The sequence below is a fragment of the Narcine bancroftii genome, chromosome 9 (assembly GCF_036971445.1).
Source record: "Narcine bancroftii isolate sNarBan1 chromosome 9, sNarBan1.hap1, whole genome shotgun sequence".
NCBI classification, from domain to species: domain Eukaryota; kingdom Metazoa; phylum Chordata; class Chondrichthyes; order Torpediniformes; family Narcinidae; genus Narcine; species Narcine bancroftii.
Genome location: NC_091477.1, coordinates 43,298,106 through 43,324,908, shown reverse-complemented (window position 1 = coordinate 43,324,908; position 26,803 = coordinate 43,298,106). Strand labels below are relative to the sequence as shown.

General features: G+C 40.3%; 1 protein-coding gene across 6 annotated transcripts in view; it reads right to left on the bottom strand.

The window, feature by feature from the left end:
* Positions 1–6,362, bottom strand: part of LOC138743469 (pantothenate kinase 3) — a 39,286-nt gene extending 32,924 nt beyond the window's left edge. For 2 of the 6 annotated variants that reach the window (XM_069898888.1, XM_069898891.1), the window contains exon 1: positions 6,013–6,361. In XM_069898888.1, coding sequence (XP_069754989.1) covers positions 6,013–6,040 — 28 coding nt within the window. In that variant the 5' untranslated portion in view covers positions 6,041–6,361. Of the gene's footprint in view, positions 1–3,604; positions 3,646–5,676; positions 5,989–6,012 lie in introns of those variants that run through there. The other 4 variants (XM_069898892.1, XM_069898893.1, XM_069898889.1 and 1 more) reach the window with 4 other exon arrangements.
* Positions 6,363–26,803: the final 20,441 nt, after the last annotated feature.

The window sequence follows — 26,803 nt, the reverse complement described above, 5'->3', positions numbered from 1 at the left end:
TGACTCATTCAACTAGACAGGGCTGCCCATTGTCACCAGCCTTATTTGCATTGGTTACTGAACTGTGAGCTTAGGCTATTAGACAAAATGAAGAAATTAGAGGATGAGGGCTAAGAATGAAGAATACAAAATTAACTTATTTACGGACGACGTCTTGGTATACTTGACGGAACCGCAACGGTCGGTGAAACAATTGAAAGAGTGTTTGTTGAAATTTGGAGAATTTTTGGGATATAAAGTTAATCGGAATAAAAGTGAAATTTTACCAGTTGGAGTGGGAGATTATTCTGATTTTAAAACAATTTCAAAATTAAGTAAAATTAAATATTTAGGTGTGTTTATGGTTACGAATTATCAATCATTATATCAATTAAATTATGTACCTATATTAAGATGGATTAAAGCAGATTTGATTAAGTGGAAAGATCTTCTATAAACTTTGATTGGTCGGGTTAACTGTACTAAAATTAATATTTTTCCTTGAATTCAATATTTATTCCAGTCACTACCTTGTTTACTTTCTAAGGGTTTTTTTTTCAAGATTTGAATAAAGCAGTGCGTGAGTTTTTATGGAAAGGTAGATTAGGTTGAATGGCATTGCATAGACTTCCATGGAAGCATACATTGGGTGGACAACAACTATCACATTTTCAAAATTATTATGAAGTGGCCCAGTTGAAGTTCATTAGTAAATTGATGGACTTAGATCAGCCTCCTAGCTGGGCTAAAGTGGAGATGGCATGTATTCCTAGGGTTGAAATACATGAATTTATATTTTGTTGGAATTTGAATTTGTTACAGCAATATGATGTGCCGATATTGAAACATTTATTAAAGATTTGGTTAAAAAAATAGGGTGTTAGGATCGAAAGACAAATTATCTATTTTAACTCCATTGTATAACAATCAGCTAATTCCTTTTTCAATGTTTAATAATCATTTGAAGATTTGGGATTCTAAAGGTAGAAAGACAATACAAGATTGTTTTGTAGAGGGGCAATTTCTTTCTTTTAATCAATTGAGAGAAAGATTTGATATACCTGTAAATTCTTTCTTTGTGTATTATCAACTTAGGGCTTTGATAAAAAATAATTATGGTAGAGAGATGATTTTACCTACTTTGTCGAAATTTGAATCTTTGATTTCCTCGATACCGAAAGACAGTTATATTTCAGTTATGTATAATTTGTTACAAGATAAACCAGATTGGGAGAAGTCTAAACTTAAATGGGAGAGTGATTCAGTATTTATTTTTCCTGAAGAAGATTGGGTGAATATGTGTCAAGACAAATGTAATTAAATTGACTAATGTGAGATATGGAATGGTTAATTATAATTTTTTACATCAATTATATTTGATCCCAGAAAAGTTAAAAAAATATGGGTTTAGTAATTTGGATTCTTGTTTTAGATGTGGTTCATGTATTGGAACTTTTCTACATGCTGTATGGAATTGTGTTAAAGTTCAATCATTTTGGCAGGAATTAAAGTTGTTTTGGAGAAATTATATAATTTTAAACTACCCGTTAGAACCAATGATTTTCTTGTTAGGAAATTTATATTCATGAAGGGGAATGAGATTGGATAAAATTCAAATTGCTTTTATACGTTTGGTGCTATCAGTAGCACGTAAATGCGTTGCTAGTACTTGGAAAGATGATACTGAGATTAATATAGGACGTTGGCATAATGAATTGAAAATATGTGTTGTTATGGAAAAAAATACTTATACTTTACATGCTAATTATTCTTCTTTTGTTAGTAAGTGATCTCCGTATTTGAAATATATGCATTTAGATATATTTTGAAATGTTGTTAACATTTATAATTTTATATACATATAATCAATATTTTTTTTGCTCCCCTTAAGGGGAGGGGTGGGAGGAATGGGTATTAATGAAAAAATTTCTTAGACTATTTTTATATTGTCTGCTATGTTTGCTATCTTTTAAATAAAGTTTGAAAAAAAAGTTGAAGCCTAAAAATATAAATGGTTGTAAAAACAGGAAATTTTAATTTCTTCATTTTGTCGGAGGAAATTGAGACTCAAGCAAAACCATACACTGGTGAAGCAGCTGTTATTTCAGAAACAGTAGAGAGATGGAAAGGATTCCATCAGCATCTATGGAAAACTAACATCAATGATAGGACAAGTTAGCATCAAGAAGGCATGAGCAAAGAAATTCTGAAAATCCAAATGCAAATGATTTTGGCAAGATGAAAAAAATTTCCCTCCAAGGATTAAGCAGATTAAAAGTGGAACTGAATGAAGGCAGTCCCATGGAACTGGAGAGTGTAGGAGAGAGTAGGTCAACTACTAGCAATGGTTCACCAATACTGCAAAAGGACAGTTCAATAAAACACTATGTAAAGCTCAAGAAACAGTGATCTCGTTTGATATGGCAAGGCAAACCATTAATTCACTATGCAAAGGACAGGAGGATAAAAGGACTAACCCAATTTTACTGCCTTTAGTCAATACCACAAAGTATTTAGGTCCAATTGCCAAAAAAGAATCTACAGTAGCAACCAAACAGATCTGCACCTTCCATAAATTAATTTTCTCTTCAGATCATGTCTTTCCTCTGTAAATATATGAGATGATAAATCCACTGATTTTCAGAATCCTACAGTACTTGCCACCAAGTCTGCATTGACCATCAAGTATCCATTTACACTATGTCTATACTCATCCCATTTAATTCACCACACATTTCCATCAACTCTCCCCAGTTTCTACCATTTACATACAAGAGGCAGTTTTAAAAAATCAGCTAATTTATCTAATCTTCACATCAAATTCACAGAAATGAATCCATGTCATTGAAGCTGTGAGGCAGCAGATCTAAGAAGTGCATGACTGTGCACTTAAATGATTAAATTTGAAGTAGGATCATAATTTGATTGTGTGTTCAACAAAGGATGTGCTAATCAATCTCTGCATTCAGTACAGGTGATCAAATGCCCAGTATTCACATTAAGAACATAAACCATTTGGAACAGAACTGTAGATAGATCATCCATGAGACTCTTTCCCTTGGTTGGAAGTTTGATTCCCTTTTCACAAATTTTTGATTGACATTTGAACACAGAACTGTGAAAGTACATTGTTGTCATACAATCTTACAGACACAACATTAAATTACTGCTCCATTCAGTCCATTGAGGTTGACAGCAAGAAACCAATCTACTAATAAAAATAAAACAAATGGGGATTTCTGGCCAATATCCATCCTTCAACCACATCTCACTAAAATTAATTATCTAGTTTGTATCTCATTGCTATCCATAATGGAGTTTCCAACATTAACAATGTCCACACTTCAGAAGTATTAAATTGGCTGTTAAACACTGGAGCTCACAAAACTAGGAGGACAAATACCAGAGGTCATCTGTAAGTGGAGGAAAGCTTAGCAGAAAAATTACACACACACATAGCGAGTGGCAGGGGTGGTGGTGATGGAAGCTAGTAAAATAGGGAGATTCAGATGGCCCTTAGATACTGTATATACTCAAGTAATAGTTGAGTGTTTTGGACCAATTTTTCATAACAAATTTTTGGGGGGGGGGGGGGGGGGTTGGACTTTTACATCACATTAAGTACCTGTGTTGTTCAAGGCATCAGGAGCTTGAACGGGCAGGCAGTCTGGCCTAGGAGGAAGAGTACAGCTGAATGAATCAGGGGTTCCAGTGGATGGGTGGGTGGCCAGCGGTTAGGGCTTCAGTAGCTCAGATGGGTAGGTAGTTGGGGCCAAAAATAGGGGAGGGGGTAGAGTTGAATTTTACATTGGTCATACAGAAAACACCATTTTTGGGCCAATAAAGAGGGAGGAGTAGACTACTACATGGGATTGATTATAACATGAGTACATACAGCAAGATGGAACAAAAATTAAGAATTAAGAATGTGAATAGGAGAGGATTAGATTGTGCAGTTAGTTTATATAGGTTGGCACAACATCGATGGCTGAAGGGCCTGTACTGTGCTGTAATGTACTATGTTTTAAAAGACACTTCATTAATATAGCCCTCTCCATCCTTTAAAGAAATTAATACTTTGTTTGACAAATGGTCTTTGAATGGAAATGCTAATTTTATTCCTCCTTCCACAGATGTTGCCCAATCTGCGGAGTTCCCAGAATTTTCGGTTATTATTTCAGATTTCTGACATCCATAGTTTTTTTTGATTCTCACTGAATCATTGCTCATGACAGCTTATACTTTGATGTACATAAACCTAAATCCAAAATGATTAAATAGAAATGGACAGATTTTAAGCAACTTCAAAGAACAGACTATTATCAGTATTTCTGTTCAAGTTATTCTACATATAGATAGAAATTATAGAACAACAAAGACCATCAGATCACAAATGACATAAATTCTCAACCCTTTTGGTTACCCTTAATTGAAAAACAAGTGCATTGTTGGGATAAACATGGGAGAAGTGTTGCTGAATCAGGCCAGTGAACAGACAAATTGATGGAAAAGTGAATACAGAACATAGTGTATGATCATCTTGTATTTCACAAAAAGGTTCACACCAGGATTAAAAGGAATATAAAACATGGGCTCAATCCACTGCACAACTCAATTGTATTCAATTTTTTTTAAAAAAACAAAAATTTATCCTAGACTTTTAAAAAGGTTAAGGCCATTACGTGGAGCAATTCATACATGGTACTGGTTGAAATTTATTCATGAACAGGTGATGAGAGTTAAGTATATAGCAATCATACACCATCATCTACAAAGACCTAAAAGCCAAAAAAAGTCCCTTTTGTGTTTGTGAAGGAGAATTCAAAATGGAGAATGATCATAATTTTTCTTTCTAAAGGCTTTTCTTTGAGATTTTTTTTATTGTTTAAAATCCAGACACCTTCAGCAAGACCAGCATTTTAAATCACTGAATCCAATTTCCTTCTAAATTAGTTATTTGCTGGGCCATATCAAAAGAACATTTGGGCCATATCAAAAGAACATTGAAGAACCGACCATATTTGTGGGTTGAAATCAAATAGAGGTTATCTTGAGTAAAGCAAACAGATTTCTTCCCAGTGGGACCTGAATATACAACGATCCAGTCATTTAAGGTCCGTCACTTAGTAATGACAAGAACAAGAGATGCTCAGGGTACAAGAGAAACTAAATCAATTTTGAATAGACCTTGAATTTGGAATTAAGATTACAGAAAACAATACCTGTTGTATGCACATAATTAGCACCATTACCCCCAAGGCATCTTACACAACCTCTTTAATTCTTAAGGAGGTTGCCTGGATGACAACCAATCTGATTTATTTGTATTTCATTGGCTGCCAACTGTCCAAGTCATTGTTTACACCAAAGGAACAAAAGTGGAGTACATTAGAGAAATGATCTTAAAAACAAAGCAAATGTACACCTGGAAGATTCAGGCATTGCACAGGAGATGGAAAGGCTTATTTTATGTGACCACTAAATAGACTACCAGCCTCATTAAACAGAGAAATCAATGCAATTAAAATAATTTAATGCCATACTCATTCACGAGGGGTTTTTTTACAAATACGCTAGCTTGCCACCACAAATCAGCCTTTCAACAAAGCGGACAGGAATCGCTGAAACGAAGCATCGGGACGAGCAACCAGCCCTCACATTTAAAGCGGGTGGAAAATAGAGAACCAAATCCCAGACCTGTCAATTCCATGGGTGGGGGGTTGTCAGCAAAGGGGACCACTCGTCTGTCGCTGGTGTGATCCTAATGGACCAACAGGCGAATCTGCACGGGTTCTGGCAGGCGAGGACACAGCGGATCTCCACCATGGCGCTGGTGGCCCGACTTCCTGAGGAAGGAAGGGGGTGGGGGGGCTGCAAACTGAACCACGGTTCTCGGACATCGATCCACTGTCAACTCGCCCTTACTCTGCCCCGCAGGATCGCGCAGCGACGCACCACTAATTATTCCTTCCCAGCCTCATTCGATGGCGTTGTTCGAGGTGAAACGGGACACGGAATCATTAATGAACTCACAGGGTTTTTTGGCGTCCTTGATCTTCATGCTGCTGCTCCAACTGGTATTTTTCTTCTTCAGCGCAAACGTGAAGCTCAGCTTGACTCGCCTCAGCCCCTTATTGATAAGACGGCGGCTGAAGCCGGTTGGGGGGGGGGGGGGGAAAGAGAAGGGAGGAAAGGAAGGATCGGCCGACGGTAAGTTGGCGCGGATTGGTGCACTGCTATCGGACGGAGCAGGTCACACTCCCGTTCCCCCCCCCCCACAAACCTCCGCCTCCGCCCGACACCAGCACCAATCCGCCCTTCCCTTCCTCCCACCGGCCGATCGGGGCGCCGGGTGCAGACTCCACGTCCTTCCCCCTTTCTTCAACTGGTGCCTTCGTCACGGCCGCTCCCCACCCACCACGTCTGATGAGCTGACTCCCGATTGGTCCCTTTCCACCTGCTCCCGGGCGACGTTCCATTCCGCCACACGTCATTCAACCAGGTGGCGATGCCTTCTGGGAACTGAAGTTCCCGCCCAGCGCTCGTCTGCGCCACGACTCCAACGCGACCGAGGCACCGCGCGTGCGCGTCAGGCATCACGAGCCGCTTTAATTGACAGGTGGGGGCGGCGCGTCGATCGGAGGCTCAATCTTCTCACGGGCAAGTGAGGTTGTGGAGTCATAATGGGTGGATCGTGGGGAAGTATTGGACAACTTTGCGAAGGGTTGGGTGCAAGAGTCGAGAAAGCTTGGAATAGTTGCAGGGGTCCTTGGACCTATTGATTGGTCTCCCTGGTATTATCGTTTATCAAGGAAACCCAGTGGAAAGGGTTTTTTTGAGGTGGCGGATTCGGGTCTGGGAGGAGATTGAATCAACTCGATCCCCATTGAATTTGGGAGAATGAAAATCCAAAAAGTGCAAATAATAGAAATCTCAGATAAAAGGTGTGATATAGAGAATTTAGGTTAAAAAGACTTAAGTTAAAATGTGATGATTAATCATAAACAGGGAAGCCAGAACGGACAGAGAGTTTACTAGCAGTCAAGGACAGAAGGAGCTGCTGAATATGTTTTTTTAAACCTATCTTTTCATGGTCATAGTGAGAGACATGCAGGAGACAAAGGATTGATAAGAAGTGTGAGAAACAGAATTCAGTGAATGTAGAGTTCACAGCGTACGTAACGAACGTGATAATTAATAATGCAGTTATACTTAGAATGTTTTTGTAATACTAACCAATTAAAACAGTATTAATAAGAAGGGGAAGGGCAAATAATAAAGGTATAAAAATCAATGCACTGTATGTATCGGGGCTTAACTGGTGAGAAACCAGTTGAGTCCAACTCTGCAGACTTGTAAATAAAGCTTGTCGTGTCATCAGTTTTAAAGAGACTCATGTGTGAGAAGTTTTATTTCTGACAAATGGGGGCTCGTCCGGGATCTACACTCCGGCCGTGAGGGGAGGCGAGAAGAGGGACATCGGAGGCGGTGCACCCCGCTGAGTTCAGCGGCTCCTAGTCCCTTGCTCGTCGCTTCGGGCGGCTTGAGCGAGTGGTATCCGGACAGGGTGACACGACAAGACGGAGAGGAGAAGGGTGACGGTTCAATCCCCGGGAAGACACCGGTAAGTGACGACTTACGATTGTGGTGTGGGGATTGGGTAACAGGTGTAACGGGATACACCTGTTTGGATAAAAACCTAACGGAATAGATTAAGTATAGATCTTTTGTCGTTGTGTGAGGACCCTGTCGCGGGACTCTAGGATAGACCCCAGGGAAACCTCGGCGGTAACCGAAGGAGGGACAGCACCTCCGACGAAGTGCCGAGAAGAGAGGGGTCAACCCCAGGAAAACCTCAGCGGTAACCGAAGGAGGGACAGCACCTCCGACGAGGCGTCTGAGAGGAAGGGAGTAGGGTCCAGAGCGAGAGGGTCCTCAGCAACGATAAACAGATCTAGGTGGGAAAATGGGAGGATCAAAATCTAAGGGCTCGTCTGAAAATTCAGGACAATTCCTGGGAGTACCCCTTGACAGCCCTTTGGGGAGAATGTTTGAAAATTGAGATAGTAATAGATATCGGGACAAAAACAAGAAAAAGATGGTCCAATATTGTCTCCTTTGGTCAAAACAACCTATTAAAGGTTCCTCGGTCTGGTGGCCGAAATTTGGATCTGATGAGGATTGGGTTAGACAAGCATTAAACATATATGTAAATTCGAGACCAAAGGTGAATCAAGAAGAGTCAGCATATGCATTTTGTTGGGTTCCCTGGCCAGGATCCTTAACAGAATGTTTTAAATTGAGAGTGGCAGGAGAAAAGAAATGGGAACCTCTGGACAACCTTCCCCCTCCTTATATTCCCCCGGTGCCTACTGCGCCCGAGGAAAGCTTATTACCGGAGGGGAAAGGTGATGAATCTGATTGCCCCGAAGGGGGCCGGGATAAAAAGGATGAATTAAGGGAGTCGGACCCTAAACTTCCACCGGTAAACCGACCCTGGACAAGATCCCAGACTGGTCCAGGACCATCAAAGTTTTCAATAAACCTAAATCCCCTGAGAGAAGTTCCTATGGGAGGACCGGGAGGGGGAACGGGATATGTGAATGTTCCCCTAACTAGTACAGAGGTGCGGGGATTTAAGAAAGAAATGAAAAAGTTATTGGAAGATCCTATAGGACTGGCTGAACAGCTTGACCAATTCTTGGGACCAAACACATATATGTGGGAAGAGATGCAGGCAATAATGGGAACATTATTTTCACCCCAGGAGAGGCAGATGATTCGACGGGCTGCCCTCCTCATGTGGGAATATGAACAACCTGGGGACCCTAGACCCCATGAACAAAAATATCCCCTAAATGAACCCAGGTGGGACAAACGAACACCCGAGGGATTGGCAAGTATGAGACAATATAGAGAGTGGACAATTAAAGGGATACGGGAGGCTGTGCCAAAGGGTCACAATTTTACCAAGGCATTTGGGAACCACCAGGGGAAAGACGAGTCCCCTACTGATTTTTTGGAGAGGGTGAGAAAGAATGTCCAACAGTATGCTGGTGTGGACCCTAGTACACCAATGGGTGAACAGCTTATTCGAATTGAATTTGTTTCCAAATCATGGCAAGACATTAGAAAGAAACTAGAAAAGGAGGAGGACTGGAGTGAAAAATCCTTAAGTGAACTGTTAAAAAAGGCACAAAAAGTATATGTGCAGAGAGAAGAAGAAGATCAAAAGAAGGCGACAAAGGTTATGGTACAGACTATCCGACAGATGAATGCTGAATCCAGAGGGGAAAGAAAACAAAACCTTCCTCTAAACAATCCAAAATATCCAAGAGAGGGAAGACCCCGGAGATTCGTTAAGTGCTATTACTGCAATGAGGAAGGACACTTTAAGAGGGAATGCCCCCGATACAAGAGGGAATTGCGTGCCCTCGAACTTATGGAAGAAGATTAGGGGTGTCAGGGGTTCCAAATGTTAGGGACCAAATATAAGAGGGAACCCCTGGTAAAACTAAAAATTGGTCCCAAGGGAGAAGAGGTGGTGTTTATGGTGGACACAGGAGCAGAACGAAGTAGTGTAATAACTGTGCCAATCGGAACTGAGCCTATAAAAAGTAATTTGACAATTTCTGGGATAGAAGGAGCTCCCAGAATGGTATCAATAATTCCCCAAGTAACAGTGAAACTGGAAGAAAGAGAAGGGGTACAAGACCTCTTGTTATTACCTTCGGCTGGATTTAACCTCCGAGGAAGGGACTTACAGGCTCTCCTAGGTTTGGGTGCTCTCCCTGTGGACGGAGAAGTGCGAGTCCACCTCTGCGCTTTAAAGGAAGAGGATGAACGGCAGATTGACGAGAGAGTCTGGTATAAGGAGGGAAATCGAGGAGGTCTGGACATCCCACCTTTACATGTCACATTAATACCAGGTCATCAGCCGGTAAGGAAACGTCAGTATCCTATTTCTTTGGAAGGGAGAAAAGGGTTACAGCCGGTAATTGAGACTTTAATACGAGACGGGCATGTCACCTTATAACACCCCTATACTCCCAGTAAAAAAGTCAGATGGATCCTATCGCCTAGTTCAGGATCTAAGAAGTTTGAATGCTATTGTTCAGACCCGCCACCCAGTGGTGCCTAATCCCTATACTATTATGAGTCGGATTCCCCCAGACCATGAGTGGTTTAGTGTTATCGACTTGAAGGATGCCTTCTGGACTTGTCCGTTAGAAGAGGAAAGTAGAGATATGTTTGCGTTTGAATGGGAAAATCCATGGACAGGTAGACGGAGACAGTTTCGGTGGACTGTATTGCCCCAAGGGTTCACTGAATCTCCAAACCTGTTTGGACAAATGCTAGAACAAATCCTGATGGACTATCCACAATCTGATGATTCCCAACTAATGCAGTATGTGGATGATTTACTATTATCAGGACCCAAGGAACAAGAAATGAGGAGAGAGACCATTAGACTCTTGAATTATCTGGGGAAAAAGGGTCTACGAGTGTCCAGAAACAAGTTACAGTTTGTTGAGAAAACTGTGATATATCTGGGACACCAGATAAGTAAAGGACAGAAACGGATTACCCCTGAACGAATTGCGGGAATCACTAGAATGCCTTTACCCCGTAATAAGAAGGAAATAAGACAATTCCTGGGACTCTTAGGATACTGTAGGTTATGGATAGAGGACTACTCAGTTTTGGTGAAGTTTATGTATGATAAACTGACAAATGAAAATGACTATCCATTGAAATGGACCCAGGAGGAGGAGGGATGGTTCGAGGACTTGAAACATCGCCTAACACGAGCCCCAGTGCTCACTCTGCCCTCTTTAAAACAGCCCTTCCAGCTATTTGTCACTCATAACCAAGGAACAGCTGTGGGAGTTTTAACACAAGAAAAAGGAGGTCAGCGACACCCAGTAGCTTTCCTTTCCAAAATGATGGACCCAGTGTCTCGCGGATGGCCGACGTGTATCCAGGGAGTAGCGGCTGCTGCTCTGTTGGTAGAGGAAGCACGTAAACTTACTTTTGGAGGAAAGATGACTGTGTACACCTCCCATTCTGTGAGTGTTTTATTAACACAAACTGCCCATCGATGGCTGACTGATTCTCGCATATTAAAGTATGAAACCATTTTAATGGTTGGAGAAGATTTACAGTTTGCAAAAATTAATAGCTGCAACCCAGCTCAATTTTTATACGGCAGTGAAACAGAGAAAGAGGTGGAGCATGACTGTGTCGAGTTGACAGATCTTCAGACCAAGACCCGAGAAGACCTTTGCGATACTCCGCTGGGAGAAGGATATGAATTCTACATTGATGGCTCCGCCAGATGTGTTGACGGAATGAGAAGAAATGGGTATGCTATAATAGAAAGAAATACTTGGAAAGTAGTAGAATCCACGAGACTACCCGGAAGCTGGTCAGCACAATCCTGTGAACTATATGCCTTGCAGAGAGCCCTCAAAATACTGGCAAAGAAAATTGGAACGATTTACACAGATTCCAAATACGCATACGGAGTAGTGCATACCTTTGGTAAGATCTGGAAGGAGCGTGGTCTAATTACATCAAGAGGAAAGGAATTGGCACACGAACAGATGATTACTCTGACTCTAGAAGCCTTAACATTACCCCAAGAAATAGCAGTGGTCTACATACCAAGCCATCAAAGGGGAGATAACCTGACAGCAATTGGAAACAGACTGGCTGATGAAGAAGCCAAAAGAGCAGCCATGCAACAAGAAGTCCGTTTGCTGACTTTAATCCCAATAAGGCAAGGCATAAAGACAGCTCCCATTTTCACTGCTAAAGAAGAAAAGAACATGGATCAGCTGGGCGCAAGCCAGTTACCTGATGGAACATGGAAAACACCAGATGGAAGAATTGTTCTAAATAAAGAAATAACTCGCAATATTTTAAAACACCTGCATCAACAGAGCCACTGGGGCACCCAAGCCTTATGTGACACAGTGCTTCGAGAATATGTGTGTAAGGGAATCTACACCTTGGCCCAACAAGAGGTGCAAAATTGTTACCTATGCACAAAAATTAATAAGAAGATAATGAGGACAGGGACCATGGGAGGTCAACCATTAGCCATACGCCCTTTTCAACGTATCCAGATCGACTTCACAGAGTTACCTCAAGTTCAAAGATGGAAATATCTGTTGGTGATAATAGATCACTTTACCCGATGGGTAGAAGCCTTCCCAACAATAAATACTACAGCCTCTACAGTAGCTCGCCTCCTCCTAGAGCAGATAATCCCCAGATATGGTATAATGGATTCTATAGACTCAGACAGGGGTCCACATTTTTCTTCAAAAATCCAGCAATTGATTTGTGATGCATTACAGGTCTCTTGGAAATTACATACCCCTTGGCATCCACAAAGCTCAGGGAAGGTCGAGCGTATGAATGGAACACTAAAAATCCAATTGACAAAGTTAATGGTGGAAACTAAAATGCCTTGGATAAAGTGTCTGCCCCTAGCCTTATTGAGAATTCGTACTGCCCCACGAAAAGATGTAGGGCTGTCCCCTTATGAAATGATGTTTGGGCTTCCCTTCTGGAGTACAGTTGAGGGGTGTCCCACCTTGGGGGAAGGGGATATATTTGTTAGGAACTATTTACAGGCACTGTCACGCTCTCTTACAGATTTACGAAAGAGAGGACGATTGGCACAAACACCGCCTCTAGACTTTTCTTTACACAAAGTGGAACCAGGAGACTGGATTCTTATCAAGACCTGGAAGACTGAAAAACTCCAGCCCCAGTGGGAAGGTCCATACCAAGTTCTCTTAACTACAGAAGCTGCAGCACGAACAAGAGAGAAGGGGTGGACACACGCATCCAGATTTAAGGGACCTGTAGAGGCGCCACAGGACCCTGATACGAACTCAGATTGGACTTGTATTCCTGGAGAAAAACCTCTTACCTTACGATTTCGCAAAAAGACTTAATTCACAATGTTATTGTTATGTTCTTTGATTTTTCTTAGTTTGCCTATATCTTTATCAGGTGTGAAATGCAGAGATACAGTGGTCCTGTTTCAGGACCACATTTGGGGAAGAAAGGAAGGTAATTTCATTTCCCATACCTCAGTTCCTGAGAAATGTTGGGCAGAAAATACCACCCAACATCCATATACCCCTTGTGTGGAAAAAGAAGGAAATAATATGGGTCATTATATACAGATTCCTAATACCACTCCTTTCCCTCTTAACGGTTGGAAAGGTGACTCAAGCCCACCATGCCCTGATGGACTCTGGTTTTGCATACACCAACGTACTGTTCCAATGAGAAGTTACACTCCACACTCAAAATTGCCTGTCCCTTTAAGACAGCCGGACTTAGTTCGAGTCCATCCAAATAACCATGTAAGTTTCGGTAATGTAATTGGGGGAGATAACCTTTTTGTAGATCTGGCAACTAAAATTGCAGGAACTTTTAATGTAACTAATTGTTGGGTCTGCGGGGGTCCACGGATGTCAGAACAATGGCCTTGGTGGGGAGAACCTCTCAGTTCATTGACCATGATTTCCCGCATTTGGACAACTAACCGAACGAGATCAAGAGAAACCTGGTCTCTCTCTAATGTCCCCTCTGGTTTTTATTGTCTCTCACGAGCCGGCAAATACCCAGTAGGAGAAAGTCCCTGCAAGGCTGTATGGATTCGCATTTCGCCTGGTGTTTTCACTTGGTTTCCTAAACCTCAGACTTGGTTCTTATCCACTGTTTTTAAAACTAATTGCCTACCCCTGTCTAATAGCAGTATTCAGTTTTGGAATTGTACCACTTCCACCATCACAGGACCATACCAATCAAATCCTGTTCTTAAAAGAGTTTGGGAAAGGGGGTATGGAGTATCCCCAAATGGATTATTCTGGGTATGTGGTAATAAAGCTTATACTCGTCTTCCCTCACAGTGGAGTGGAACTTGTTTCCTAGGAATAATCCGCCCAGAATTTTTCCTTCTACCCCACGATCACGGTCATAAATTAGGCGTGAAGGTCTTTGATACATTACATCGTGAACCCCGCTCTACCACGGTACATTTGGGAGAATGGAGAGATGATTGGCCTCCAGAGCGCATAATTCAATATTATGGTCCCGCTACATGGGCTCAAGATGGATCTTGGGGTTATCGTACTCCTATATATATGTTAAATCGCATAATTCGCTTACAAGCAGTGCTTGAAATTGTTACAAATCAAACAGCTATAGCCCTGCAATTACTTGCATCCCAGCAAGGTCAAATGCGCTCTGCTATATATCAGAACCGTCTAGCCCTAGACTATCTCCTAGCCACGGAAGGAGGTGTATGTGGCAAACTTAATTTGACTAACTGCTGCTTACAGATTGATGATAATGGAAAAGCCATTCGTAAAATCGCTGATAATATTCGTACATTGTCCCATGTACCGGTTCAAACCTGGCATCCTTTCCCACAATTTAATTGGATGGACAAATGGTTTGGAGGAACCTGGTGGCGTACCTTCTTGTGGGTCATCGGAGGTATTTTATTCCTCCTACTTATTTTGCCCTGTATTATTCCCTGTCTACGCAGCCTGGTGATTTCCATGGTCGAACAAGCTATGCAACCAGGGGGGATGGGAGACCCTGTAAGACTTTTATTTCAGCGTGAGATTAATGTATCATAAAACATTTCTCTTCCCTAGCTTAGAATCCCCATTCATATCTATACATATATTCAATACATTTTAAAGAGAGAAAGGGGTGGATTGTGATATAGAGAATTTAGGTTAAAAAGACTTAAGTTAAAATGTGATGATTAATCATAAACAGGGAAGCCAGAACGGACAGAGAGTTTACTAGCAGTCAAGGACAGAAGGAGCTGCTGAATATGTTTTTTTAAACCTATCTTTTCATGGTCATAGTGAGAGACATGCAAGAGACAAAGGATTGATAAGAAGTGTGAGAAACAGAATTCAGTGAATGTAGAGTTCACAGCGTACGTAACGAACGTGATAATTAATAATGCAGTTATACTTAGAATGTTTTTGTAATACTAACCAATTAAAACAGTATTAATAAGAAGGGGAAGGGCAAATAATAAAGGTATAAAAATCAATGCACTGTATGTATCGGGGCTTAACTGGTGAGAAACCAGTTGAGTCCAACTCTGCAGACTTGTAAATAAAGCTTGTCGTGTCATCAGTTTTAAAGAGACTCATGTGTGAGAAGTTTTATTTCTGACAAAAGGTATTCCTGAAAGAAAAGGAGTAAACCTTTCAGCTCAAATTCATTAATCTTTGGAATTCCTTTCTGAACAGGGTTGAGGAGGCCCATTGTTTACACTCAAAAATGAGATTCTGGCAGATTTAAAGGAATTAAAAAGGGTGAAGAAAATGACGTTTGAGGGAGAAGGAGATGCTTGGTCTTGCAGAACAGGCACCTAACTAATTGAATAGCAATTGTTTAATTCAGTTTGTCATGGATTTGTATTTTAATAAGTTAGAATTTGTTTTCACAGTTTAATTGAAGGATCTAAATTGCAGTAACTTCCTTCAGACTATAAAGGTTCAAAGGAAAACGGATGCCTTATTCTGGTCAGGCCTGGAAATGCAGCACAAAAACTGCTCTCACTCCCACCCTATCCACCAAACTACCCATTTGTACTAATCCCATTTAGCCTGCCTTCCAATATCTTGCAATTCAAATTCTTATCTAAATTGTAAATGTTGTGACAGGACCAGCATCAATTGCCCTGATTGGAAAATTGTTCCATAATCCATGTCGCTTCACTCATGTCTTCTATACTTTGGCAATTTAGAACTGTGTAAACTATTCCAGGTATGGCCTAATCAATGTTTTATAAAGCTGCACCATAATCTCCCTCCTCTTGCATTCCTGATTTATGAAGTCAAGTTTCCATATTTCTTCTTAAACACCTTTCTATCAATTCTGCCACCTTTGCGGATCCTTTTATTTGGCCATTAAAGTTCTTCTCTTGGCCCATTGTGTATATGAGGGGTGGCCAAACCTCCTTAACTTAAAAGCCACATTTGAGAGCGGCAAGACATGAAAAAAATTACATACCTATTTTTACTCTTTCAAGCAAATGTTGTAACAAAATTTTGTAAAAATATTAAGAAATACATGAACACTTGTACTTAATAATATTTATCCATGTATGTAGTTTTTAAACAGCTAATGTGTATTAATTTCAATAATCAAAATGTACACATACATACCAAATATTTTCAAACTCCTGACCTTGGCTGTGAGTTGTTGAAAATCCAGCTGATCTGTTGTCAAGGCTGTACAAATTAGCTCTCTCAGGTGTTAATTTGTTAGGACTCCACAATGCTTCATCTTCACAAACTTCATTACAGAATACAATGATTCACAGCAGTGTGTTGTGCAGAAAATTGAGATGAGTCGAACTTGCTTCCAGAACTTAATTGTAGACTGGGTCCTCCTATAATTCCATTAGTTCCATTTCCGTAGCAGATGTAACCAGAGTGCCGAGAAATGGACAACCATCATTGACAAGAAAGGCAAAGTAGTGCTTCAGCTTCTGCAAGTCCTCAGACCTAGCTAGGAAATTATAGGATGGCCAGGTGCCTGGGATGTCAGAAACTTGGATGGATGGGCGGCCAAGGCATTGAGAGCTCAAATGGGTGGGTGATCAGGGCCTAGGCGAGAGATGGCAGTCAGGGTGTCGGGAGCTCTGGTGGACAGGCAGCTGGGGCCTAGATGAGAATCCATGGTTAGGATGTCAGGTACTCCAGAAGAGAGGCGGTCTGGATCACAGTAAGAGTCCACTATATTTATGGACCACAACACAGCCACAAGCCACAATCACGTGATCGCAAGTCATGCACATTAGCACAACTATTGCGAGCACCATATGATTTTTGTCTCAGCCAACATATTTCCACGAGCCACACATTATATGTCAAAGAGCCGCTTCTCAGCTGCAGTTTGGCCATCCCGGCGTATATATTGTTACGGAGTCCAGAGCACCCCAAAAACCAGCAACAATAGATATGCATCACATATCTTAAACAAAAGTAGTTTTTAATTATAATTGAACAAGAAAACAGAATTAAACTTATTTCTTAACCTACCTACTTAACTTACCTAACCTACTTAATCCCCCCTCTAATACTAAGCACAGGTGTGTGTAATGTATATTTAAGATTAGAAAAGTTCTTTGGATCACAGACTATTCTCACTGGTTGCAGGCAATTCTTGAACTGTGCACAGAAGTTAGCATTAACAAAGTTCACCAGGCTTAACAGGCAAATAGTTACCACTCAGGAGAGTTCTTGCTGATTTACAGAGAGAGATTCCTTTTCCAGGACATCCACAACTGATTCCTTCTCAATCAGTCTTGCTGACAAAACTTGCCCCCTTCAGGGTTTTCCAGATGATCCTCTTTCTTTCAGGTCACCTTTCAGACCACCAGTCTTCTCCTTCAACCAGGCAGCCTTCCAAAGTTTGCCAGCTTGTCCCTCTGGGACTGATTTCTGTGACTCCTTCTCTCTCTGTTTCATACCCTCCCTCTTTGAGAGCAAAACTGTTCTGGGACCTGCCTGCCAAAATCACATGCTCTCCCAGGCAAGCTGTATTCTGCAACTTTGTTGCTCTCTTTGCAGTATTAAAGCACTATAAGCCTCTTTGCAAGAGTGATTACTATCTTCTGGACAACAATCAGTGGCAGATTCAACAATAATTCTTAACTGTGATATATTTTACCTGAAATTACTATAATGATTAGTAACTTGACTAAACTGACACACAGAGTCCTCTTAACTTTGAAATGCAAAACTCCCTTTTGCTTTATATCACAAAAATGACAAAAGTATAAATTATACTCTTTGTAGATACTGTCTTTGATGTACATGTCTATTATTTTATAAAAGTAGTTAAAAGTAACAATTTGTATTCTTTACCCAGATCTTATCATGGATGTTGTATAATTTTGTTGCATTTCATTTGCAGTTTTTATTAGAACAAAATATCTCAAGGTGCTTGCAAAGAAATTAAGAGAAATGACCACTCATCCATGAGTTTAGGATCCACGGCTGAGGTAGATTCAGGTTTGGGAGGTAATGTTGCAACAAAAGACATTACGGAACTAAAGAGGAGCGAATACATGGTAATACTTTAAGAGTAATGGAAAGAAGAGTAAAATTACTCTGGGGAAGAACAGCCAGTGGAGAATTGTGACAGGTGTTTAAGACTCAGTACAAGGCAGAATATAGGCAGCTGTGCTCTGGCAAGTCAGAGTTTATTGAAGGTTGGTATAGAGAGAGTTGAATCTGGACATTACAAGATTGATGTTGGAAGAATGCAAATTAAATTTGGCCCTAAACCTCATGTAGGCAAATAAGGTGCTAAAGAAATGTACTGGCTTTGGCTTATATTGGAGAGGATAAACAATAAAAGCTAATGACAGGTTAGTGAAAGTTAATATTGGAAAGTTTCAAAATTAGAGGTAGTGGACTACAGTAACAATTGCAGAAATTTGTATGTGTCTTTGGTGACATACCAAATCTCCTCAAACTCCTCATGAAGTATATAGCTACTGTCAAGCCTTCTTCGTGATTGCATTGACTGAAGGACCCAGGATAGATCTGTAGAGTTGTTGGCAGCAATGAATTTGAAGTTCTTTACTCTTTATACTGCTGTCCCCTCGATGGGGACTGGTTTGTGTTCTCTTGGTTTCTTCTTCCTGAAGTCCACAATCAGTTCCTTAGTTTGCTAATGTTGGGTGCAAAGTTGTCGTTGTGACACCACACAACTAGCTAATCTATTTCACTCCTGTACACTCCCTTATTGCCATCTATCATTCTGCTGCCAATTGTGGTTCATTGGCAAATTTGTATATGTCATTTGAATTGTGCCTAGCCACACAGTCATGGGCGTAGAGAGAGTAGAGCAGTGGGCTAAGCACGCATCCTTAAGGTGTGTCTGTGTTCATTGTCATTGAGGAGGAAATGTTATCAATCTGCAATGACTGTGGTCTTCTGATGAGGAAGGCAAGGATTCAATTGTAAAACGAGGTGTAGAGGCCAAGGTTTTGAAGTTTGCAGACCATTACTGAGGGTATGATGGTGTTGAAAATAGAGATGCATGTGTTGCTGATGTCTAGATGATGTAGAGCTGAGGTGAGTGCCAGTGAGAGTGATTATGGCAGTAGACAAATTATAGTGGGTCCAGTCTTAGGTACAATTTAAATCTGGCCATGACCAACCTCTCAAAGAAGGTTATTACAATAGATGTGAGTGCTATTGGGCAATAGTTATGAGGACCAAATGCACTTTCAATTTTCAGTAGGCTATCGAGGAAGGAGAAACTGGCATTAAAAGGGAAAACAAGCATTTAATAGGAAAGAAGAAATGAGTGAGAGCAGGGAATAAACTACCTTTTGATTTAGCACTTCATAGTTGGCTAAGTTTGGAAAATGAGTGGAGAGATAAACAGAAAGGGAGGTCTTTAGCAGACAACAACATAAATCTATATACTGTGTGTACATTCTATGGAATATCAGAATGAGAGAAAAGTATTTGGAAGAAGCGATTAGCTGTGGAGAAGGATTAGAAGGCAGAAAGAGCTCAATAAAAAAAATAAATTTAAAAAAAAGAAGACAGAAAGAGGAACAGACCACTTTGCATAGAGTCTGTTCTTGACCTAACTGAATTTGCATTTCATCATATCACTTAATATTCTTGGGTATCAACAAAACCTCATTGTGATAGTACAGATCTATCACCAATGTACATAGTGTATATAGTTACTGTATCTAGACTGTGCTTACAGCGATTGGCTGAGAGCTAAGCCACACCTATTGCCTGGGCCTTAAAGGGTTGTGTCCCTAGCCAGGTCGGATCATTCCGGACTGGTCGGCCACCTGTGAAGAGCTCCGGTCTTTTGCTAATAAAAGCCTTGGTTTGGATCAACAAGTCTTTGGTTTTTTCGACGAGCTCTACACTCATATTTAAAACTAATAATTTATTTTGCATTGATTGCTGTTTGTAGTTCCAAGTTATGACAATTCTGTCCTTGAAAATGGTTTCCTAACTTCAGTCCTGAAAGACTTTGTTCTAGTATGAAACTTTTCCTTGACTTATCTTCCTTGACTAGTTCTTCTATACCTTCTCTCATTTCCTCCTCAATATCCTGAAAACTTAAATTAAATCATCCTCCTTGAAATTACAGCAGAGAAATTACAGAGAGAGGGAGGTGTGATCGATACTATTGACAGCAGGAAACAGGATTGTAGTGCATTACACAAAAGTTCTGGAGAAACTCAGCAGGTCACACAGTATCTATAGAAAGGAAAGGATAGCCAATTGTTCAGGCCTGAGTCTGTCATCAAGGTGTGAGCAAAAAGGCAAGTGCCTGAATAAAAAGGTAGGGGAAGGAGGAAGGGGCACAGGGAGGAGTTCTGGCTAAGAGCTAAGAGGTCTGTGCAAGCCTTTCGTGTGATTTAATCCTTGGAGTTTGTGTCACTGTGAAAATTTATATTCCCTCCAAGGCTAATACAATATATCCTTACCAAATTCTGGTGCTATCACCGCTGATAATGGATGGGACCTTTGCACAGATGGTAGAGCTGCTGCCCCACAGTACCATAGACCTGGGCCCATGTGATAGTACAGATTCTATCACCAATGTATAGATTGTAGTGTAGGATGATCGTGATTGGCTGAGAGCATAGCCACGCCTACTGGCAGATCTTAAAGGGTTGCTCCGAGGCAGACCAGATCATTCTGGACTGGTCAACCTACATGTGATATGCTCCAGTCTTCTAGTTAATAAAAGCCTTGGTTTGGATCAACAAGCCTTTTGATTCTTTCGACGTGGTCTACAGCCCAATCCTCATGTTCTTTTTGTGTGGAGTTTGCACATTCTCCCTGTATCTGGAATTCTTCCACGTACTCCAGTTTCCTGCCACATCCCAAAGACATGGACTGGTGATTAAGTGGCCACTGCAAATTGCCCTGAGTGTGTAATTGAGTGGTATAATCTGTGGAGGTTGGAAAGACTGGGAGAATTTAAAAAATGGAATTAATGTAGAATTGGTGTAAAATGGATGGTTGATGGATGGGTCAGATTCATTGAATTGAAGGGCCTGTTTTAGCTTTATGACTAATTTTATAGATCTTATATATCTGTAGAAAAACTCTATCTTCTGTTTCCTCTATATATGAAAATCTGTTTTCTATTAACCACATCTAAATATTTATTTTGATAATATTTCTACATATAGATCAATGAAATCATCATTTTTTTTAGTTTGTCTCAATTTAGTGAGTATTCTGTTCTTCCCTTTGCTTATATTAAATTAAAATAAATACGTGTTTTGGTTATGCCAGTTGTTTAATCTAATGATATCTTTGTAATGAAATATTAATTAATTCTATGATCATTGCAAATTGTTCATGTCCTCCACTAAGATTTTGAAATGGAACTTCCAGAGGAGCCAAAAAAGCAAATAAACTTTATTATACAAGAGCCAAATATAATGATTGATGATGTCACTTGAATTCCAATGAGTTTGACTATCTCTTGTTCTGCTGATGTTCAATTGGTTAACTCACCACCATAAAACCACAAGACATAGAAGCACAAATAGGCCATTCAGCCCATCGAGTGTGCCCTCGCCCCCTATGTAATCATGATTTAATTCTCCACTCAGCCCCATTGCCTGGCCTTCTCCACATAAGCTTTGATGCCCTGGCTAATCAAGAATCTATCAATCACTGTCTTAAATGGATCCAATGACTTGACATCTGCAACACCTGTGGCAATAAACTCCATTGATTTACCACCCTCTGGCTGAAGAAATTCTTACTCATTTCTGTTTTAGCGATGTCCTTCAATTCTGAAGTTGTTCCCTCTTGTCCTAGACTCTCACACCATGGGAAACAACATTTTTACATCTTCTCTGTCCATGCCTTTCAACATTCGTAATGTTTCAATGAGGTCTTCCCTCATTCTCCTAAATTCCAACAAATACAGGCTGTCAAACCAATACATTTAAATGTCAATAAAGTAGAAATTCCTGTTCCAAGTGACAATTATGAAATATGACCTCATGCCTTCAGGTGAGGTAACCTGGGGCATGGCAAGATGGCATAGAGGGAAGACGTGCAGTTCCACCTTTCCCCAGTTAGAGCTATAAATACCCGATTTTAAACCCTGTAAAAGTTGTTAAAAATAGTATTCACATACTTTGGAATAGTGGAGGTTTGAAATGGCTACAAACGTGAAGAAATCAAAAACTCAGTTACAGAAGAAATTACCCTATAAAAGTGTTGAAGAATTGAGGGCTACCTACCAAGTTGAAGCCACGGAGTCATCAACTGGAGTTCCCAAGCCTCAAAGGACCCCTGCTCGGCTGAGTATTACACCGGCGCCGATCGTGCATCTGCAAGATGGCGCTGGTTCTGTGATGAGCTCGGTCGGCCTTGACTCGTGCCCCCGTGAGCCCGGGCATGTGGGCGGATTGGCCGAGCAGGGACAGACGTGCGAGCCCTCAGTAATGCCTGGTGGTCTAGGGGTGCGCATTGTAGCGTCAGAGGACGCACCTGCACGGTCGGTGACTCTTGCGGGCATGCGCGGTGCGTCGCAAGTTTGAGATTTATTAGAGAAGGTGTGAGCTGTGGGGGAACCTGAAAGACGGCGGGCTGACGAGGTTGGCACGCTGTCGACAGGTATCCAGACCCTCAGCCGCACTGGAAGAGGAATCATTGTGTCAGAAGAGGAGGAGAACCCAGCATTATTGGAATCAACACAGGAAGAATATATGGGGACTGGGACCAGAGAAGGTAGGCCTCAAGGGGAAGTGATGGAACTTGGACTGGATTCTGTGTTAACAATATTGGAAGGGATTGCTCATCAAATGCAGATGTCTACTCAGATAAATCAAGGATTTATGGAAGTGAAAACTAAAATGAACAATATGTGTGAAGAGATGACCTCTATGAAGAAAGATAACTGTTGTTAAAAGTAATGTTAGTAGATGTATAAAAACAGTGGACACTGTACAGGATAATTATTAAAAAATTGAGGAAGCATTTTTTGAATATAATAACCAAGTGGATCGTAATAGAGTAAAAATGGAAAAAGTGGATTGGGGGATTCAGAAGAAGGAATTACTGAAGAAGATTGACTCATTAGAGAATCAAGGTCGAAGAAATAATGTAAAAATAGTAGGTCTCCCAAAAGATATGGAAGGTTCAGATCTGGTAAAGTTTTTTAAGAAATGGACTCCTGAGGTACTGGGCAAGGAATTTTTTCCGGATGGTTTAGAGTTGGATCGGGCGCATAGAGCATTGAGGAAAAAACCATTTCCAGGTCAACCACCAAGGGCAGTTTTGATTCATTGTTTGAAATATCAAGATAGAGAAATGATATTACGAGTCGTGGTGCAGAAGGCGAGGCAAAATCAGACTCAATGATGGTTCAAAATAACAGAGTGTTCTATGCAGATTTGAGTCAAGAAATTATTAGAAGGGAGGAGTCATGTGATGGAGTAGTGGCCGGACGGTGAACTCCAGCCCTCTCCAGAAAAGTCGGGAAAAACAAGAGAAAATACAAAGGCACAGAAATACAAGTTAAAGAAAAGTGAGTATAAAGGTGGAAAGAAGATGGAGACAAAAGAAGAAAAATGAAAATCAACGGTAAGAAGAGAGGAAGAGAAGACAACGGAGGAAAAAGGTGAAGGCCTTACCTGTCCAAAGAGGCCCGCTGTGGAGAGAGGAGCCCACTACCTCAGGTCGGTAGAAAAAGAACTACAACAATGGCTCACAGAGCCGAGTAAAAGTGCGCAACCGCGCATGCGTGAGGAGTCGCGCATGCGCGATGCGCATGAAAAAAAACACACCGATGGGAGGGGGGACCAGCTGGGGAGTCGATCTCCACAGCCGGCAACGACAGCTGCAGAACACCTGCAGCAAGAAGAGACCACAGAAGACAATGGAAACAAGAAAGAAGAGAAGGAAAGGGCAACAAAGAAACAACAGATGGCCAACCCAGAGGAAGAAGAGGAAGAATACAGTGAAATAGATAAAGGGAAAGGCAAGGTAAAGGATATACTTGCTCTTGTTAGAGGATACATGGAGTCATTTAAAGAATGGCAAACACAGGAATTCAATGATTTCAGAAGAAGAATAAACAACACAGAAGAGAAAGTGAATAAAATAGATATGACCTTAACAGAAATGGGGAAAAAAATGGACAAGATGGAAGAAATGGAGGTAGAAGACTTAAAAAAGAAATTGGAGGAATCTAATAAAAAAACTAAAGAGACACAAGAACTACTAGCTCAAAAAATAGATATAATGGAAAATTATAACAGAAGAAATAACATAAAGATAGTGGGCCTTAAGGAAGATGAAGAAGACAAGAATATGAGGGAGTTTATAAAAGAGTGGATCCCTAAGACCCTAGGATGTCCAGAACTACAGCAAGAAATGGAAATAGAAAGGGCACATAGAGCATTGGCCTCTAAACCACAACCACAACAAAAACCAAGATCTATTGTAGTAAAATTCCTAAGATATACTACAAGAGAAAAGGTACTGGAGAAGACAATGGAAAAAGTAAGAGAGGGCAACAAACCACTGGAGTATAAAGGGCAAAAAATCTTCATTTATCCAGATATAAGTTTTGAACTCCTAAAGAAGAGAAAAGAGTTCAATACAGCAAAGGTGATTTTATGGAAGAAGGTATAAATTTACACTGAAGCATCCTGCGGTATTGAAAATATTTATTCCAGGACAACAAAACAGACTGTTCTCGGATCCAGAAGAAGCACGAAAATTTGCAGAACAATTACAAAAATAGACTGAGGGATGAAGACGGGTAATGAGAGTAAAAATGATCACGATTGATATGTATGTGGGTAAAGACAAAAATAGACTGAGGGATGAAGACGGGTAATGAGGGTAAAAATGACCACGATTGATATGTATGCGGGTAAAGAGGTATAAGAGTGAACAGAGACAATGGGCATACGTGAAAGTATCTGTAATTAGAGGAAAACATAGATAGTATAGACAAGAATTAATAAGGGAAGGTAATGGAATAGAGAGAATAAGGAGGGAATTAAAAGAGTGACCTTTGTGACATATGAAAAGTGAAATCTTTTCTGGGGGGGGCTGGGTGGGGGAAAAGAGCGGTCACTGCAAAATCAGTTGACGCTTGCGAGTGGATTCGCAAATCCAAATGGAGAGGGGAGATGTGGTTGTCCGACAAGGGATAAAGGACAACTCAGGAGGTGAATGGGAGATTGGGGATAAATAAGATAGAAATAGGAGAATAAGGAAAATGTTGGATGTTGTAGGAATGTTGTCTGGTAAAGAGTTGAAAATAAGAAAACAGAAATGGAAAAGGAGGAAAGGTAATGATGGAAAAACGGAAAGAGAAGATAAACAAAATATAAAAGGGCTACGCTGAACTATATGACTTTAAATATTAATGGAATACATAACCAAATTAAAAGGAAGAAACTACTAAATTTACTGAAAAAGGAAAAAATAGATATAGCATTTGTCCAAGAAACACACTTAACTGAATTGGAGCACAAGAAATTAAAGAGAGATTGAGTAGGACATGTAACAGCAGCATCGTATAATTCAAAAGCAAGAGGAGTGGCTATATTAATTAGCAAAAATGTGCCATTTAAAATAGAAGAGGAAATAATAGATCCAGCAGGGAGATATGTTATGATAAAATGTCAGATATATTCGGAGCTTTGGAATCTACTTTTTGAAGGTAGCTAATACGCAAGGGAACATACTAATAGGAGGGGATTTCAATCTGAATTTGGATCCAAATATGGATAAAACGGGGAAAAAAATTAACAGGAAGAACAAAGTAACCAAATTTATAATTAAATCAATGCAAGAAATGAAACTTGTGGACATATGGAGGAAACAAAACCCAAAAGAAAAGGAATACTCATACTACTCGACTAGACATAAAACATACTCAAGAATAGACCTATTTTTGTTATCAGCTAGTATGCAGGATAGAGTAAGAAAAACAGAATATAAAGCGAGAATGCTATCGGACCATTCACCCTTAATACTGACAGTAAAGCTAGAGGACATCCCTCCAAGAATGTATAGATGGAGATTAAACCCCATGCTACTTAAAAGACAGGATTTTAGAGAATTTATTGAAAAACAATTAAAAATGTACTTTGAAGTAAATACGGAATCAGTGGAAGATAAGTTTATACTATGGGACGCAATGAAAGCATTCATTAGAGGACAAATAATAAGTTATGCAACCAAGATGAAGAAGGACTATAATCAGGAAACAGAGCAGTTGGAAAGGGAAATAGTAAACATAGAAAAAAAATTAGCAATAAAGGAAGATACAACCAAAAGAAGAGAATTGGCGGATAAAAAAATAAAATATGAAACATTACAAACATATAAGGTGGAGAAGAATATAATGAAGACAAAACAGAAATATTATGAACTAGGTGAAAAAACACACAAAATCTTAGCATGGCAGCTTAAGACAGAGCAAACTAAGAAAATGGTATTGGCAACAAGGAAAAAAGACAAACAAATTACATATAATCCAAAAGAAATTAAGGAAAACTTCAGAGAATTCTATGAACAATTATACCGAACTGAAAACGAAGGGAAAGAAGGGAAAATAGATGAATTTTTGACTAAAATTGAACTACCAAAACTACAAATAGAGGAACAAAATAAATTAACAGAACCATTTGGAACAGTAGAAATACAAGAGATAATAAAAAAAATTACCAAATAATAAGACACCAGGAGAGGATGGACTCCCAATAGAATTCTAC